This window comes from Pan paniscus, chromosome 19 (genome assembly GCF_029289425.2).
Source record: "Pan paniscus chromosome 19, NHGRI_mPanPan1-v2.0_pri, whole genome shotgun sequence".
Classification (NCBI taxonomy): Eukaryota; Metazoa; Chordata; class Mammalia; order Primates; family Hominidae; genus Pan; species Pan paniscus.
The window spans coordinates 9,903,953-9,918,001 of NC_073268.2; the positions used below are offsets into that span (position 1 = coordinate 9,903,953).

General features: G+C 45.8%; 2 protein-coding genes and 2 non-coding genes across 8 annotated transcripts in view; 1 reads left to right on the forward strand and 3 right to left on the reverse strand.

Annotated features, from left to right (window-relative positions):
- SRR (serine racemase) overlaps nucleotides 1-1,734 on the forward strand; it is a 22,044-nt gene extending 20,310 nt beyond the window's left edge. For all 5 annotated transcript variants that reach the window (XM_034941259.4, XM_034941258.3, XM_034941257.4 and 2 more), the window contains one exon: nucleotides 127-1,734. In XM_034941259.4, coding sequence (XP_034797150.1) covers nucleotides 127-345 — 219 coding nt within the window. In that variant the 3' untranslated portion in view covers nucleotides 346-1,734. The remainder of the gene's footprint in view (nucleotides 1-126) is intronic.
- TSR1 (TSR1 ribosome maturation factor) lies at nucleotides 447-12,961 on the reverse strand. Its single transcript, XM_003816862.6, has 15 exons — nucleotides 12,828-12,961; nucleotides 12,531-12,634; nucleotides 12,005-12,224; nucleotides 11,756-11,890; nucleotides 10,968-11,392; nucleotides 10,053-10,212; nucleotides 9,456-9,619; nucleotides 8,665-8,855; nucleotides 7,381-7,543; nucleotides 6,950-7,060; nucleotides 5,777-5,909; nucleotides 1,774-1,890; nucleotides 1,159-1,299; nucleotides 974-1,048; nucleotides 447-844 (listed from the first exon to the last, which is right to left on the reverse strand). Exons 1-15 carry the CDS (start codon nucleotides 12,922-12,924, stop codon nucleotides 666-668), a joined length of 2,415 nt encoding a protein of 804 aa, XP_003816910.1. The 5' UTR covers nucleotides 12,925-12,961; the 3' UTR covers nucleotides 447-665.
- Nucleotides 5,553-5,647, reverse strand: LOC112437664 (small nucleolar RNA SNORD91 family). Its single transcript, XR_003026222.1, has one exon. It is a non-coding gene; the product is annotated as a small nucleolar RNA SNORD91 family (small nucleolar RNA).
- On the reverse strand, nucleotides 6,711-6,805 carry LOC112437666 (small nucleolar RNA SNORD91 family). Its single transcript, XR_003026224.1, has one exon. It is a non-coding gene; the product is annotated as a small nucleolar RNA SNORD91 family (small nucleolar RNA).
- Nucleotides 12,962-14,049: the final 1,088 nt, after the last annotated feature.

The window sequence follows — 14,049 nt, forward strand, 5'->3', positions numbered from 1 at the left end:
GCTTTGGGAAGCGTGTGTACACAGTGATAAGAAAATTCAAACTGGACACATATTCTCATCTGAACTTTATAGGTAAACCAACTAGACTCCCCTTTCACTAATTCCTACTCCCTTCCATATCAACAGCGTGCAACCCAGCTGGTGTGGGAGAGGATGAAACTACTCATTGAACCTACAGCTGGTGTTGGAGTGGCTGCTGTGCTGTCTCAACATTTTCAAACTGTTTCCCCAGAAGTAAAGAACATTTGTATTGTGCTCAGTGGTGGAAATGTAGACTTAACCTCCTCCATAACTTGGGTGAAGCAGGCTGAAAGGCCAGCTTCTTATCAGTCTGTTTCTGTTTAATTTACAGAAAAGGAAATGGTGGGATTCAGTGTCTTTAGATACTGAAGACATTTTGTTTCCTAGTATTGTCAACTCTTAGTTATCAGATTCTTAATGGAGAGTGGCTATTTCATTAAGATTTAATAGTTTTTTTGGACTAAGTAGTGGAAAAACTTTTATACTTAACTGAGACATTTTGTCAAGGCTAAAAAAAAGTCTTGCAAAATGGGGCAGTGGACTGACAGGCTGACATAGAAAATAAACTTTGCCCAATCACAACTTGTGCCTCCCATCCCTGGAGTACTGACTGGCACCGGTAAGACAGAATCTCTTTGAATCCATTACTCCATGCCCCCTTGAGGCACTGTTGAAGAAATCTCACTTTTCAGCCAGGGTACTGGTTCTGGTACATATGGATCATAAGTCCATTTGGGGAAGACTCGTTTATACAGGTTCATCAGTACTGTGTCTTGAGATTTTAGCTTCCCATCAAAGCTGCATTTCATGTGGCCATGGGTACCTAGAAAGACATCAGAACAAGTCGGTCAAATTAAAAGTAGAAAATTTTAAAGCAATGACTTCCAACCCAACAGTCATTTAGCAACACTGCAGAAATGCAGACATGGTCTCAAATCCCGTGTTTCCTTACCTAAAGGTTCCTTGATATGTCCCCTCCGGCCCCACTTCGTTCTCAGTTCCACTGGTTTAAACCACAGCACATCCTCTTAGAATCAAACACATTAAAGACCAAGATGAAACATTTACCCACAAAATGTAAACCCAACCTTTATACCACAAAGGCAATCAGATCCCATCCTCCTCCTTCATACCCACCTCTGTTGAAGAACATGTAACGTACTACTGCCATCTTAGTAAAAATTTTGAAAGGATGACCACTCAGAACAACTCTCTTGATGACCATTCTGTCTGGATCTACTGACATAAGATGGCCTGTAGCAATGAGGCTGTGCATTCCTAAAGGACAAAAGCAAAGAAGCTATTTAGGAATTTACAGGCCAAAGTCTTCATTTATTGCCCAGTCCATTTAAAGACCCATGCAAGAGCCTGGTTTGTCATCCCTGCCCTAGCCCAATCTGAGGCTAAGATTGGTAAACTGTAAGCCCACACTTAACCTTGTCAATAGGTTCTTGAAAACTTGTACTTCAAGAGAAATGATGTATAACAAAACCATACTTTTTCTCATCAGTTGTTACAAGGAAAGGATGTTGAACAAAAGGCAGTTATTTGAGGACTGGCTATACACTGTTTCACGTAAAAGTTGGAGTTTTCATTGTTCTATTAACAATGTTAAATGAAGACTTACTGTATTTTGAAAACCATCATTACCTTCTCCATACCATTTGGCTCCCAAATTTAAATAAACAAGAGAAAACGGTGTTCGTCTATTAAGGACCTGCAGGGTCTGTTCATCTCTGTGGCTCAACTTACCATTGCTTTTCTGCTTGAAAAGCAGCACAGATGCAGGAGGAAAAGTGATTGGCGCATAGACTGTCGCCACCAGGGCCATGTCAGCAGTCAGGAATCTCTGCAATTTATGTTTGTCCGCTGCCATAAGGGTTAAAAAATGAAAAGCAAAACCATTTTGAGAAACCAGAGGTGATAGAGGCCTGTGAAAAGCTGTATTAGTGCAACTCTTAAACCTACGGCAGCTTCTACTTCTCTAAACCACCAGTTCTCAAAAATTTTCCCTGCCTCAATGCACCTAAAAGATACGATCTAGTCCTATCAGTAACTTTTTTTTTTCTTTTTTTTTGAGTTTGAGTATCGTTCCTGTCACCCAGGCTGGAATGCAATGGTGTGATCTCAGCTGACTGCAACCTCCGCCTCCCGGGTTCAAGCAGTTCTCCTGCCTCAGCCTCCTGAGTAGCTGGGATTACAGGCACATGCCACTACGCCCGGCTAATTTTTGTATTTTTAGTAGAGACCGGGTTTCACCATGTTGGCCAGGCTGGTCTCGAAATCCTGACCTTGTGATCCACCCACCTCAATCTCCCAAAGTGCTGGGATTACAGGCGTGAGCCACTGCGCCAGGCTGTATCAGTAACTTTTTATTTATTTATTTATTTTGAGATGGTGTCTCGCTCTTGTTGCCCAGGCTGGAGTACAATGGTGCCATCTCTGCTCACTGCAACCTCCACCTCCCAGGTTCAAGTGATTCTTCTGCCTCAGGCTCCCGAATAGCTGGAATTGCAGGTGCCTGATCAGTAACTTTTTTATCTGGAGTCAGAATCTTGGAGCCTAGACTGTATTTGATGTTCTACCTTCAAGGTAGCCCTCACCTCCTTTTTAAAATACTAAACTTAAAGGAAAATAAAATATTTTAAGGCAAAGAAAAATTAATCTCACTTAGAGATTGTGATTCTCACAATTGGTGAGAATAAAAATTATCCAAAACACCATTAATACTGCTTTCTTCATATTCCTCCTGCCACTGCTGAGAGTGAGTGAACTAGGACAATGTTCAGAAGCCCCCAAGTTAGTGGGCAACATATCTTCCTGCTCCTACTGTGTAGGAGATAATCATTTCTGCCTCAAGTCCCGTCCAGTAGTCTCTCAGTATCTCAGGACCCCTACCTCTGCTTTACCCAACTATGAGCCATACCCAGCCTCCATTCCTTCACCCACACTGCCCTTGGCACACTAGACATCAAAGTTTCCACACTTTATCACACCCTTTTAAATTCTGAGAGACAGTGTCTCACTCTGCTATTTAGGCTAGACTGTATTTGGTGTTCTACCTTCAATGTAGCCCTCACCCCCCTTTTAAAAATACTAAACTTATAGGAAAATAAAACATTTTAAGGGCAGTGGTGTGAACACAGCTCACTGGAGCCTCAAACTCCTGGGCCCATTGGCTCAGGCAATCCCTCTTGCCTCAGCCTCCCAAGTAGCTGGGACTGCAAAGCACATGCCACCACACCTGGCTAATTAAAAAGAAAAATTTTTGGCAGGGCGCAGTGGCTCATGCCTGTAATCCTAGCACTTTGGGAGGCCAATGCGGGTGGATCACGTGAGGTCGGGAGTTTGAGACCAGCCTGGCCAAGATGGTGAAACTCTATCTCTACTAATAATAGAAAAATTAGCTAGGCATGGTGGTACACGCCTGTAATCCCAGCTGCTTGGGAGGCTGAGGCAGGAGAATCACTTGAACCTAGGAGGCAGAGGTTGCAGTGAGCCAAGATCCTGCCACTGCACTCCAGCCTGGGCAACAAGAGCGAAACTCCATCTCCCAAAAAAAAAAATTTTTTTTTCGTAGAGGCCGGGCATGTTGGCTCATCCCTATAAATCCCAGCACTTTGGGAGGCCAAGGCACGTGGATCACCTGAGGTCAAGAGTTTGAGAACAGACTGGCCAACGTGGTGAAACCCCATCTCTACTAAAAATACAAAAAGTAGCTGGGCGTGGTGGCGGACGCCTATGGTCCGAGCTACCTGGGAGGCTGAGGCGCCAGAATCACTTGAACCCGGGAGGGGGAGGCTGCAATGAACTGAGATCATGTTACTGCACTCCAGCCTTGGTGACAGAGTTGGACTCCATATCAAAAAAAAAAAAAAAAATTGTAGAGACCGGAGTCTCACACTCCTGACCTCAAGCGATCCTCCTGCCTCAGTCTCTGCAACTGAGACTTTTATTTAGTTCCAGTTCTAAGGATCTGCCTTTACAAAATAAGCAAAGAAGTAAATAAAGTTTTATGCATACAGATCTAGTTTAGAGCAAAACATTAGAAATAGCCTAAGTGCTCACCCGTAGAAGCTCAAATAAGTATCAGTACATCACATACACTGGAATATATCCAAATGACAATAAAGCATTAAAAGTCTCATTAACTAATTAATCTTATGGAAAACTGATCAAAATCAATTAAGTGATAAATGCAATGTTTAACACCATATTTACAATTACAATCCAAATTGTGTAAAAAAAAATGAGATCTGGATGAAAATGTATAAAATAAAAATGAATTTTCTCTAATATAAGGTAATTTTACTTTTACATTATTCCTTATTTTCCCAACTGTCTAAAATATGAAAATAGTTCATCCTAAAAAAAAAAATCAAAACCATTTTGAAACAATAAAAGAATGACTGGCCAGGCGCAGTGGCTCATGCCTGTAATCCCAGCACTTTGGAAGGCCAAGGCAGGAGGATCGCCTAAGGTCGAGACCAGCCTGGCCAGCATGGTGAAACCCCGTCTCTACTAAAAATACAAAAATTAGCTAGGCGTGGTGGCAAGTGCCTGTAATCTCAGCTACTCGGGAAGCTGAGGCAGGAAAACTGATTGAACCTGGAAGGCAGAGGTTGCAGTGAGCCTGGATTGCACCACTGCACTCCAGTTGGGCATCAGAGTGAGACTCGGTCTCAAAAAAAAGAGGCCAGGCACATTGGCTCACGTCTGTAATCCCAGCACTTTGGGAGACCGAGGTGGGCGGATCACCTGAGACCAGGAGTTCAAAACCAGCCTGAACTCCTGGTCTTGGTGAAACCCCATTTCTACTAAACCCCAACATGGTGAAACCCCATCTCTACTAAAAATACAAAAATTAGCTGGGCATGGTCATGCATGCCTGTAGTCCCAACTACTCTACTCGGGAGGCTGAGGCAGGAGAATTGCTTGAACCCGGGAGGCAGAGGTTGCAGTGAGCCGAGATCACGCTATTGCACTCCAGCCTGGGCAACGGAGTAAGACTCCGTCTCCAAAAAAACAAACAAACAAACAAAACAAAAAAAACAAGAGGGGGCGTGGTGGCTCACACCTGTAATCCCAGCACTTTGGGAGGCTGAGGCGGGCGGATCACGAGGTCAGGAGATCGAGACCATCCTGGCTAACACGGTGAAACCCCGTCTCTACTAAAAATACAAAAAATTAGCTGGGCGTGGTGGCGGGCGCCTGTAGTCCCAGCTACTTGGGAGGCTGAGGCAGGAAAATGGTGTAAGTAAACCTGAGAGGCAGAGCTTGCAGTGAGCCTAGATCACGCCACTGCACTCCAGCCTGGGCGACAGAATGAGACTCCGTCTCAAAAAAAAAAAAAACAAAAACAGAAACAAAAACAAGATTAAATCTTACCTTTTCTGGTCTTCAATTCCCCGTTCTAATGCCACAAGTGTTGGGATTACAGGTGTGAACCACTGCACCACTGCACCCACCCTAATACCCTTTTTATAAAGCTGCCAACTTCTATTCAAAACCTGCTATGGAACAAATACTCATGGCAAAAAAGCCTCAGTATCACACAAAGGTTGCATCACTGGGATGCTTCAGACAGGTTCAGACATTTTGAATAAAAACATCATTGGCTCTTAAGCCAGAGTACTGAAAATACCTCTAACCCAGAGATGTAAGATTTTGAAACCATGTATTTCGGCACCCCTCCACCACAAGTCACTTTCCCAAAAGACAAGATGGACAAGAACCCAGCTTCCCCATTGCTAACCTGCAGTGTGCTGAGAGAATAAAGGTGAGGCTCGGAAGCGCCTGAATCCACAGTGAAATATGAGCTCTTCCTTGGCTTTCACAGGTTCAGTGTTGCCAGGGTCACGCCTCACCACCATATTCAATACTGACATCTAGGGACCAAGTAAGAAAAACAAAAATCTTCATAGTCTAGGAATACAATTGCCTAAACTGAAAGAAGGCAAACCAAACTAGCAGATTCAGACTCATTCTAAGAACTGACAATGCTAATTAATGGTGGAGTGTAGATGCTGAAACACGGGTTCATCCTTTACCTCCACCAATGACTGGCATTTAAGCCAAACACAGGCTGATCAGAGCTTTCATGCACCCTTCAATGCTAACCTACCTTCCCGCACCTAACAGAAAAGAGCTCAACATCTGCCACACAAAAATCAGTGGCCTTCAAGGCATTCACTCACCACAATCTCAAAACCACACTCATTCAAGCCCCTTCTTCTTCAGTCCTTACCAAAACCGATCAAAGAACTATCACATACCCCACAACATACACAACTACTGGCCACCAAGAGAAAAGAGATCTGCACTTTGGCATAAACTTTTTTTTTTTTTTTGACATAGAGTTTCGCTCTTGTTGCCCAGGCTGGAGTGCAATGGCGCAATCTTGGCTCACCACAACCTCCGCCTACTGGGTTCAAGCAATTCTTCTGCCTCAGCCTCCCAAGTAGCTGGGATTACAGGCATGTGCCACCACACCTGGCTAATTTTGTATTTTTGGTAGAGTCAGGGTTCCTCCATGTTGGTCAGGCTGGTCTCGAACTCCCGACCTCAGGTGATCCACCCACCTTGGCCTCCCAAAAAGTGCTGGGATTACAGGCGTGAGCCGCCGCGCCCAGCCAAACCTTTATTTTTAAGGCTGCCAACCCTTATTCAAAATCTGGTCTGAAAAACATACTTGGAGAAGTCTCAGAACCACACAGAGATTGCATCACTGAGATGCTTCAGACAGGTTCAGACGATATGAATAAAACCATCATTGACTTCTCTATTATTCTCCAATTCCTAATCATAAAGGCAGACTTTTTGCATCCCAATGAGCAAAATTTTAGTCACACATAAACAGAATTTTAGACTGTCAGAAGCAGCTGGAAAGTTTCACAACCCCCCGTTTTCCCACAAGACAGCAATTTACCTTCTGTTCATGAGGTAGTAAAGAAAATGCAATCAAGGGTGTTCCTTGCCTGAAGCACTCGACCACTGAGACGGGGACTTCAGAGACATGAAGTGTGACATACCAGCCAACCTGCCACAAGAAAGCAGAAAGCAATCATGGACTTATCTTTCAAAGTCCCAATAGCGAGGAAGCTTTCTCCAAATATGTTGAGTCTCTCAGATAAAATTTTTAAAGCCAACCCTCATCCTTCAAGATGCTTCATTACCCAGATCACACTTTTTCATTTAACATAGCTGATACCTCTTTGTTCCCAGTATCATTCTAATCAATGACTCAGGGGCTCCCCTAATCCCCAAATGCAGCATATTTTCATGCCAAGAGAAGGAATAAAGTAGGGAGCATGTTGACAAATGAAAGCAACATACAAGATGAACAAGGAGGGTAGATACCTCAGCTCCTTCAACCTCTTTTTCTTCAACCTCTTTAAAGATGCTTTTCCTAGTGTTAGTAAAGTTCTGAAATTGAAATATTCGAGCATAATCTTGAGGAAGGTTTTCCTTAGGATCCCATGGAGATGTCCGGAAGCTCTTAAGGCCTCTGTATTTCTGAAATCTAGAATATTGAAGATTTTTAAAGACATTAAGTCAGATTTATATGGTGCTATATAGACTCAAGTCATTGCTAAAATGGCTAAGGAGCTAGCTGAAAAGAACTCCAATCATCCTCTCTCCAAACAACCCAACAGCTTAAACCAAGACGACACTCCGAACAGCTTATAACAAGTTCTATTGGAACCAAACCCAAGCTTCTCACTGACAAAAAACAAAGTATTTGCAGTGGCTCCCTGTTACCTGTCAGGCAGCTTTTTAACCTGACAAAAAAGATGCTTGGTAATGGCCTGATATAGTTCAGATGTGTCTCCCTGCCCCAATCTCATACTGAAATACAATCCCCAGTGTTGGAGGTGGAGCCTGGTGGGAGGTGACTGCATTAGGGGAGAGGTTTTCTCATGAGTGGATTAGCACCACCCCCCTTGTTGAGTGAGTTCTCATGAGATCTAGTTGTTTAAAAGTGTGTAGCACCTCCTGCCTTGCTCTCTTGTTACTGCGCTGGCCGTGTGACATGACTTGCTCCCCCTCCACCTTCTGCCATGATTGTAAGTTTCTTGAGGGCACCCCCAGAAGCTGAGCAGATGCCAACACCATGCTTCCTGTACAGTCTGCAGGACCATGACCCAATTAAACCTCTTTTCTTTATAAATTACACAGTCTCTGGTACTTCTTTATAGCCATGCGAGAATGGCCTAATACATGGCCTTACCTCCTAATATCCAAAATTAATTCACTGGCTTTAGTCACTCACCTCCAGAACAGATATAATCATCTACTTCTTCACTCTTCTACTTCTGCTATTCTACCCAAACCCCCTAAAATTTCCAAACATTATATACTTCAATTGAGTACTGGCTCCTTTGGGAAGAAGTATTTGCTAATTAACCTTAGTATTTCTCCTTCATTCAAGTCCTGTAACGTTAGTCTGCACCACAGTCTAGAACTTAATTACATATGACCATTTCCCATATGTATGTCCTGCCTTCCCATATTAAATATTAGCTCTTCAGGAGCAGAAAAAATGTGTTTTTCTTCTTTTGCATCACAGCGACACAGCTCTGAGCCAAGTTTTTAAAAACGTATTGACTGAATTTAGATTTGTTGATAGACTTGTTGACTAACCGAATTCGAGCAGCCACATCACGGGGCGTGTCCACTTCATCTGGAAACATCTCTTCCAGTCTTTCTTGTTTATATTTCTCCAACATTTTTGCCTCAGCTTCTTCATCTACTTTCTTATCATACAGATCATCATGCACAGACTCCCCAATAGTCATAGTTTCATATTCTTCCTCTTCTTCACTACTCTCATCCTGTAGAATAGGATTACAGTTTTTTCAGAAGAAATCCACACCTGTCTCTACCCCAAAGGCCAATAAGCTAAGAGTAAAATAATTGTACTAGATCCCTATTCCCAACCAACATAAATTCTAATACAGTTTAAAGTATAAAACAAAAGCCTCATTCCTGGCAACTACAGAGTCATTCCTAAGAAACTAACCATACACGGCCGGGTGCGGTGGCTCACGCCTGTAATCCCAGCACTTTGGGAGGCCGAGGCGGGCGGATCATGAGGTCAGGAGATTGAGACCATCCTGGCTAACACAGTGAAACCCCGTCTCTACTAAAAATACAAAAAAATTAGCCAGGCATGGTGGTGGGCGCCTGTAGTCCCAGCTACTCAGGAGGCTGAGGCAGGAGAATGGCGTGAACCCAGGAGGGAGAGCTTGCAGTGAGCCCAGATCGCACCACTGCACTCCAGCCTGAGCAACAGAGCGAGACTCCGTCTCATAAAAAAAAATAAAAAAAATAAAAAAAAGAAACTAACCACACACACCGCTCAAGATCACACCTGCACTTTGCCTTACATTTGGAGCTAGACACAGAATTGGCCAAAGGCCTCATTTCCTTACCTGAGATTCCTCCTCCATAAAATCCTCATGTTCCATATCATCATATTCATATTCATCTCCTTCCCCACCACTTTGGCTGCCACCATCCAAAATCCATTCAGCTTGGTAACTGGATGTTCCTTTGGGGACCTTCTTTACCACCTTAGAACTTTCCTTCAAGAAATCTGTAAAAGCCCAAACAAATTAAGTAAATTACAGACTTCTTTTCCCTATCCCTCTGGTTATTCTCACCTAGGCAAGGCACCAGATACTGCTGCCAACATGGGAAATTCTGGCAAGACACTGTAAATAGAACTACTTCCAAATTTAATTCAGCTGCCTCACAACTAGCAATACTTACACAGCTAAATAAGCCCTGCAATGAATCCAAAGTTGTTTATCTGTTCATGATAAAACATTAACACAAGTAATTTTGAGAAATGGAACAAGACTGTGTATAATGTTTGTTTATTGAAAACATACAGCATTTAAGGGTGAGGAGAGACTTTCAACTATACCCCCACCCCACTCTATCCTATAGGGCCCTCACTTGGAACAGCTAGAGAAAATCCACAATTCCAGGTCAGATGAATTACAGACAAGTTTACCAATACCGACCCTTTGCCTCGCTCAGCTCCTCCTCAGTGGGCCAGGTTTGCTCTCCCTCCATTGGATCTGGGATAACCTCTGCTTGCAAGGATTCCTGTCTACCAGGGTCTGCCTTCATTAGGACTTTAAGACCTTCTTCCATATCATCTACAGCATCCGTAGCACAAATCTGAAAACCAAAAGCAGGTGATAGTCAAGCATGAACCAAAAATCTCCTAAATCTAACACAGTAACCAGAAAGACCCAGAAATATCAGTCCTCATGTATAAGATGAGTGCGACAGAATGCTAAAACTTGTCAAAACTTTTCCAATGGCTGTTTTCTAATCTCCAGGGTATTTTAAGTCTCTGCTTGGCTCTTGAGGTCTTTCTTAATCTGCTCCCACTCCTATCCATTTATTACGTACCTCACTCCCATCAAGCTGATTTCTTCAAGGTTCACATAAACTCTTTGATCCACCACTGTGCCTAGGTTCATTCTGTCTCTTATCTTCTAGGATATTCTTTTATCCCTCTTCAACTCATAAATCACATTTATCCTTCTTAACACCTAGCTCAAGTCTGATCTCTTATGTGAAGCTTGCTAGTCTACTTTCTCAACTTCCACTGCTGGTCCGCACCCTAACCATATGCTATCTCAATCTTTATTTCACAGATGCCATTTTGTTCCAGCCCAATTAAGTCCCTTGAGGAAAGCAACCACATCTTGAGTGTGTTCTATAAACTCAGAGCCAATCACAGTGCAGACTACCTAGAAAGTGCTGGATAAATATGTGATTTATCAACCTATTTATAACTGACTATTGCCTTACTTCAGACTAGCAGTCTCCTCATTCACCTAAGTGTACAGACTATCTTCTCTGAATTTAAGTTTCCTTCCTGTGCCAACTTTCATATGAACATGAATTAAGAATATCAGTCTTACCTCCATTGCCATGTCTGGGTCCTTTTGGGGTTTAATTCCTCTAGGATTTAAAGGGAAAGGGTCTCCGGGGGCATCTATCTGTTTCATCTGGAAATCACCATATCCAACGATATGCAGCAACCTATTGACATTCAGAGTCTGCCCTCGAACATAGCCTGAAATTTTCAAGGTGCCCACCAAGTTATTCTCTTCACTAGGAACAAAATCAACAGCATGGGCAAATAGGTAGGCCCGCCGATCTCGAAAAGCAAGATGCTGTTGCTTCTGGTTAGCCAACTGCCTAAGCAGCATCCCTGCCTCCTGTTGAGTGTCTAACAAGAGGAGTTTGTCATGCGGAAAGCGCTTCTCCACTGCTTTACTTAGCTTCTTCCTGGCATCTATTTGTTTCTTCAGTGGGAGGCCAGAAATCCCCTGGACAGCTAGTGCTGTAAGCGAAAGAGAAAACGCTTCATGACCTACTGCTTCATTACATAAAAATCCCTGTGCAGTTCACAAACAACCTAATAGCTCAGTTGCAAGCCCAGAGATCACTGGGAAGCCCAACACTGAACTACCCTGAAGGAATTTCACAGTGAAATCAAACTTCATATCCTTGTTTCTCTGGGCAAAGGACAGCCAAAAACAAAAAGACACCCTGAGTGATAATCTGTAAACAATGGATCAAGTTTAATCCATATGTGTACATCCCACCACCAGCTGAATATGATCCATCAGTTGTATTCCTGTATCAAATGCCAGGCATAGTGCCTGACAAATTAAAGGTGCACAATAAATGCTAACTCACTTACTATAGGTCGGAAGGCCCTGAGCAAAGAGGCAGGAAAGACAGTAATCGCCGGTGCTGTCCCAGCCTTCTAGTGGATCAAGGAGGAACAGGATGGTATCAGCTACTTTGGCCATGTCTAACACAACGTGCAGATCCCCTGCAGATAGAAGACACACTAAGAAGAGGTGGTTGGCACCAGCACATTAGGCTAAAAAAAAAAAAAAAATACCACTACTCAAACATAATACAAAATATTGGTGTATACTCTAACCTGGCCTTGCTGAGGTGAAAAACCACCGATGTTTCAAGCGGGGGCATAGCAGCATAAAGTTCTGGGTGTTTCCCAATTCATTCAAGTGTACTGTTCCAGTGTCCCTATCTTGAAGCAGCTGCATGGCCTCTGGCAGGGAAATTCTGCTGTGCAGGGGCACCACCAGTACCTGATGAGGAGGGCCATCCTTGCCACCCAGCTGTCTCTTCTCTGCCAGAACCTGAAAATAGAAAGATATCCGAGAACATCTCAGTGTCTCAGTACTTCACTCCAGCATTGCATTTCCACTCCCACAGATGCTCCCCCTACCCAAAACCAGCATCTCTCTAGTAAAAGACTACAGGTATGCCAGCGGGGTGGCAGGAATTCTGACCAAAGCAAAGAATGCTAGACCTGCACGCTCGACACGTGCTCTAGGGCTATGCTCTGTCCCTGGACCCTCCTCCCGGTCTCATTTTCCACTTCGAGGCATTAGCCACCTAGAACACCAGAGAAGCCGCATTCTCCCAAATCCCGCTCCTCTCACCGCCTCCTTCTTCTGCTTTCGGAGCTGGCTGGCGCGATGCCTCTGGTCGACTCTGCTGAGTTCTTTTCTCACCTTCTTGCTTAGGGTTTTCAGTGCTAGACGGCCTGAATGGCAGATTAGAAGGGGCTGGTGTGATCGGCCCCACAACAAGGTCAAGAAAAGGGACTCCTCTCCGCCCACCTTAGAAAGGGCCTTTCGCGTGGAGCCCAGACGGGAGACAGAAGCTCAGTCTGGGCATGGGGAAAAAGAGTTAATAACGGCCAAATAGCCCTTATTCCTTCTACGTTATCTCCTTACCCTTGCCGTCCCGCTGTGCAGATCCCCGACCCCGATGCCGTCCGCCTTTATGAGCTTTATTCTGCTGCTTGAGCGGGCCGGGGCGGTGGGCCGCCATGCCGCAGCGCGCGTGTACGGAGTCAGCACTGCTTCCGGGCCAGGACAAGCGCTTCCGGTCCCCTCCAAGGGGGCGGGCCCTCCAGGGGGCGGGACTCCCTGCGCCCTCTCGCGAAGGCGTTTTCCAGCAGCTCGTGAGAGCGCCGTGTTACCGGGTTCGCCAATCCGCGCTGGGAACTTTTCCCACTTCGCAGTGTGTGGTTGGGGGCTTGAAGGCGCCGGATGTAGACTGTCGAGGCTCGGGCTGTTGGTCCAGCAGGGCTGTTTGTACCCCTTGCATTGTCATTTTTTTGCGCTATAAAGCTGCATCACATAGAAGCATGTTGACTGGAAGGCTCCATTCGTGCCGAAAAGGCCTAAGCCCTTCCTGTCACCTAGATTCGGGCACGTTGCTCTTCCGTTTGCAACGGCATGTTCTTTATCACTCTGAGCAACCTTTCTTCTCCCTCGATTCCCTAGCGAGGCTTGGGAATCGCGTGGAAGACACTTCTCTCACCTTGCCCGGTTCCGTACCAGCTCAAGCCCGTCCCTGTTACTCCAACCTGCGCCCCGCCTCCCACGGAGCGGCCGGGAAGGACCTTGTGGGACGTGGCGACCCGGCAAGGGGGACTGGCCGCGACCCTCCGGCCGTCGGGCTCGGGCGGCTGCGCTCCCACTAATCTTCCCAGAAACTTGACAACTGCACGGCGACGGCCGGACGGGGATTCAGAGGGGTCACGGGGCCAGGCTGCACCGGCTTCGCCGTGGGCAGGCTCGGACCGCAGGGGACCCCATGCCCGAGCCCCGGCCCCTTCCGTCCCGTCGGGAGAGGGAGCAGGCAGAAGTCAGGGGAGCTTCAGCGGGACCGAGGCTCGCTCTCAGCCGCGGGGCCGCGGGCTCCAGGGCCAGCGCTCACAATGCGGCTTGGCGCCCTCCATGCGGGAGCGGGTGCGTTGCCATGACAGCGACCCCCGTGGCGCGCGCCCGGGTCTGCCGCCCCTAGGCGCGCACGGCCTCTCCCCGCCCCGATCCCCCGTCGCTGTGCGCAACCCCCCTCCGGCTGTGGGAAGGGGCCGGGCCTGCCGCCTGACGTCTGTGCGGGGCTCGGAAGATGGCTGCGGAGCCGAGCACCGGGCAGTGGCTGCGG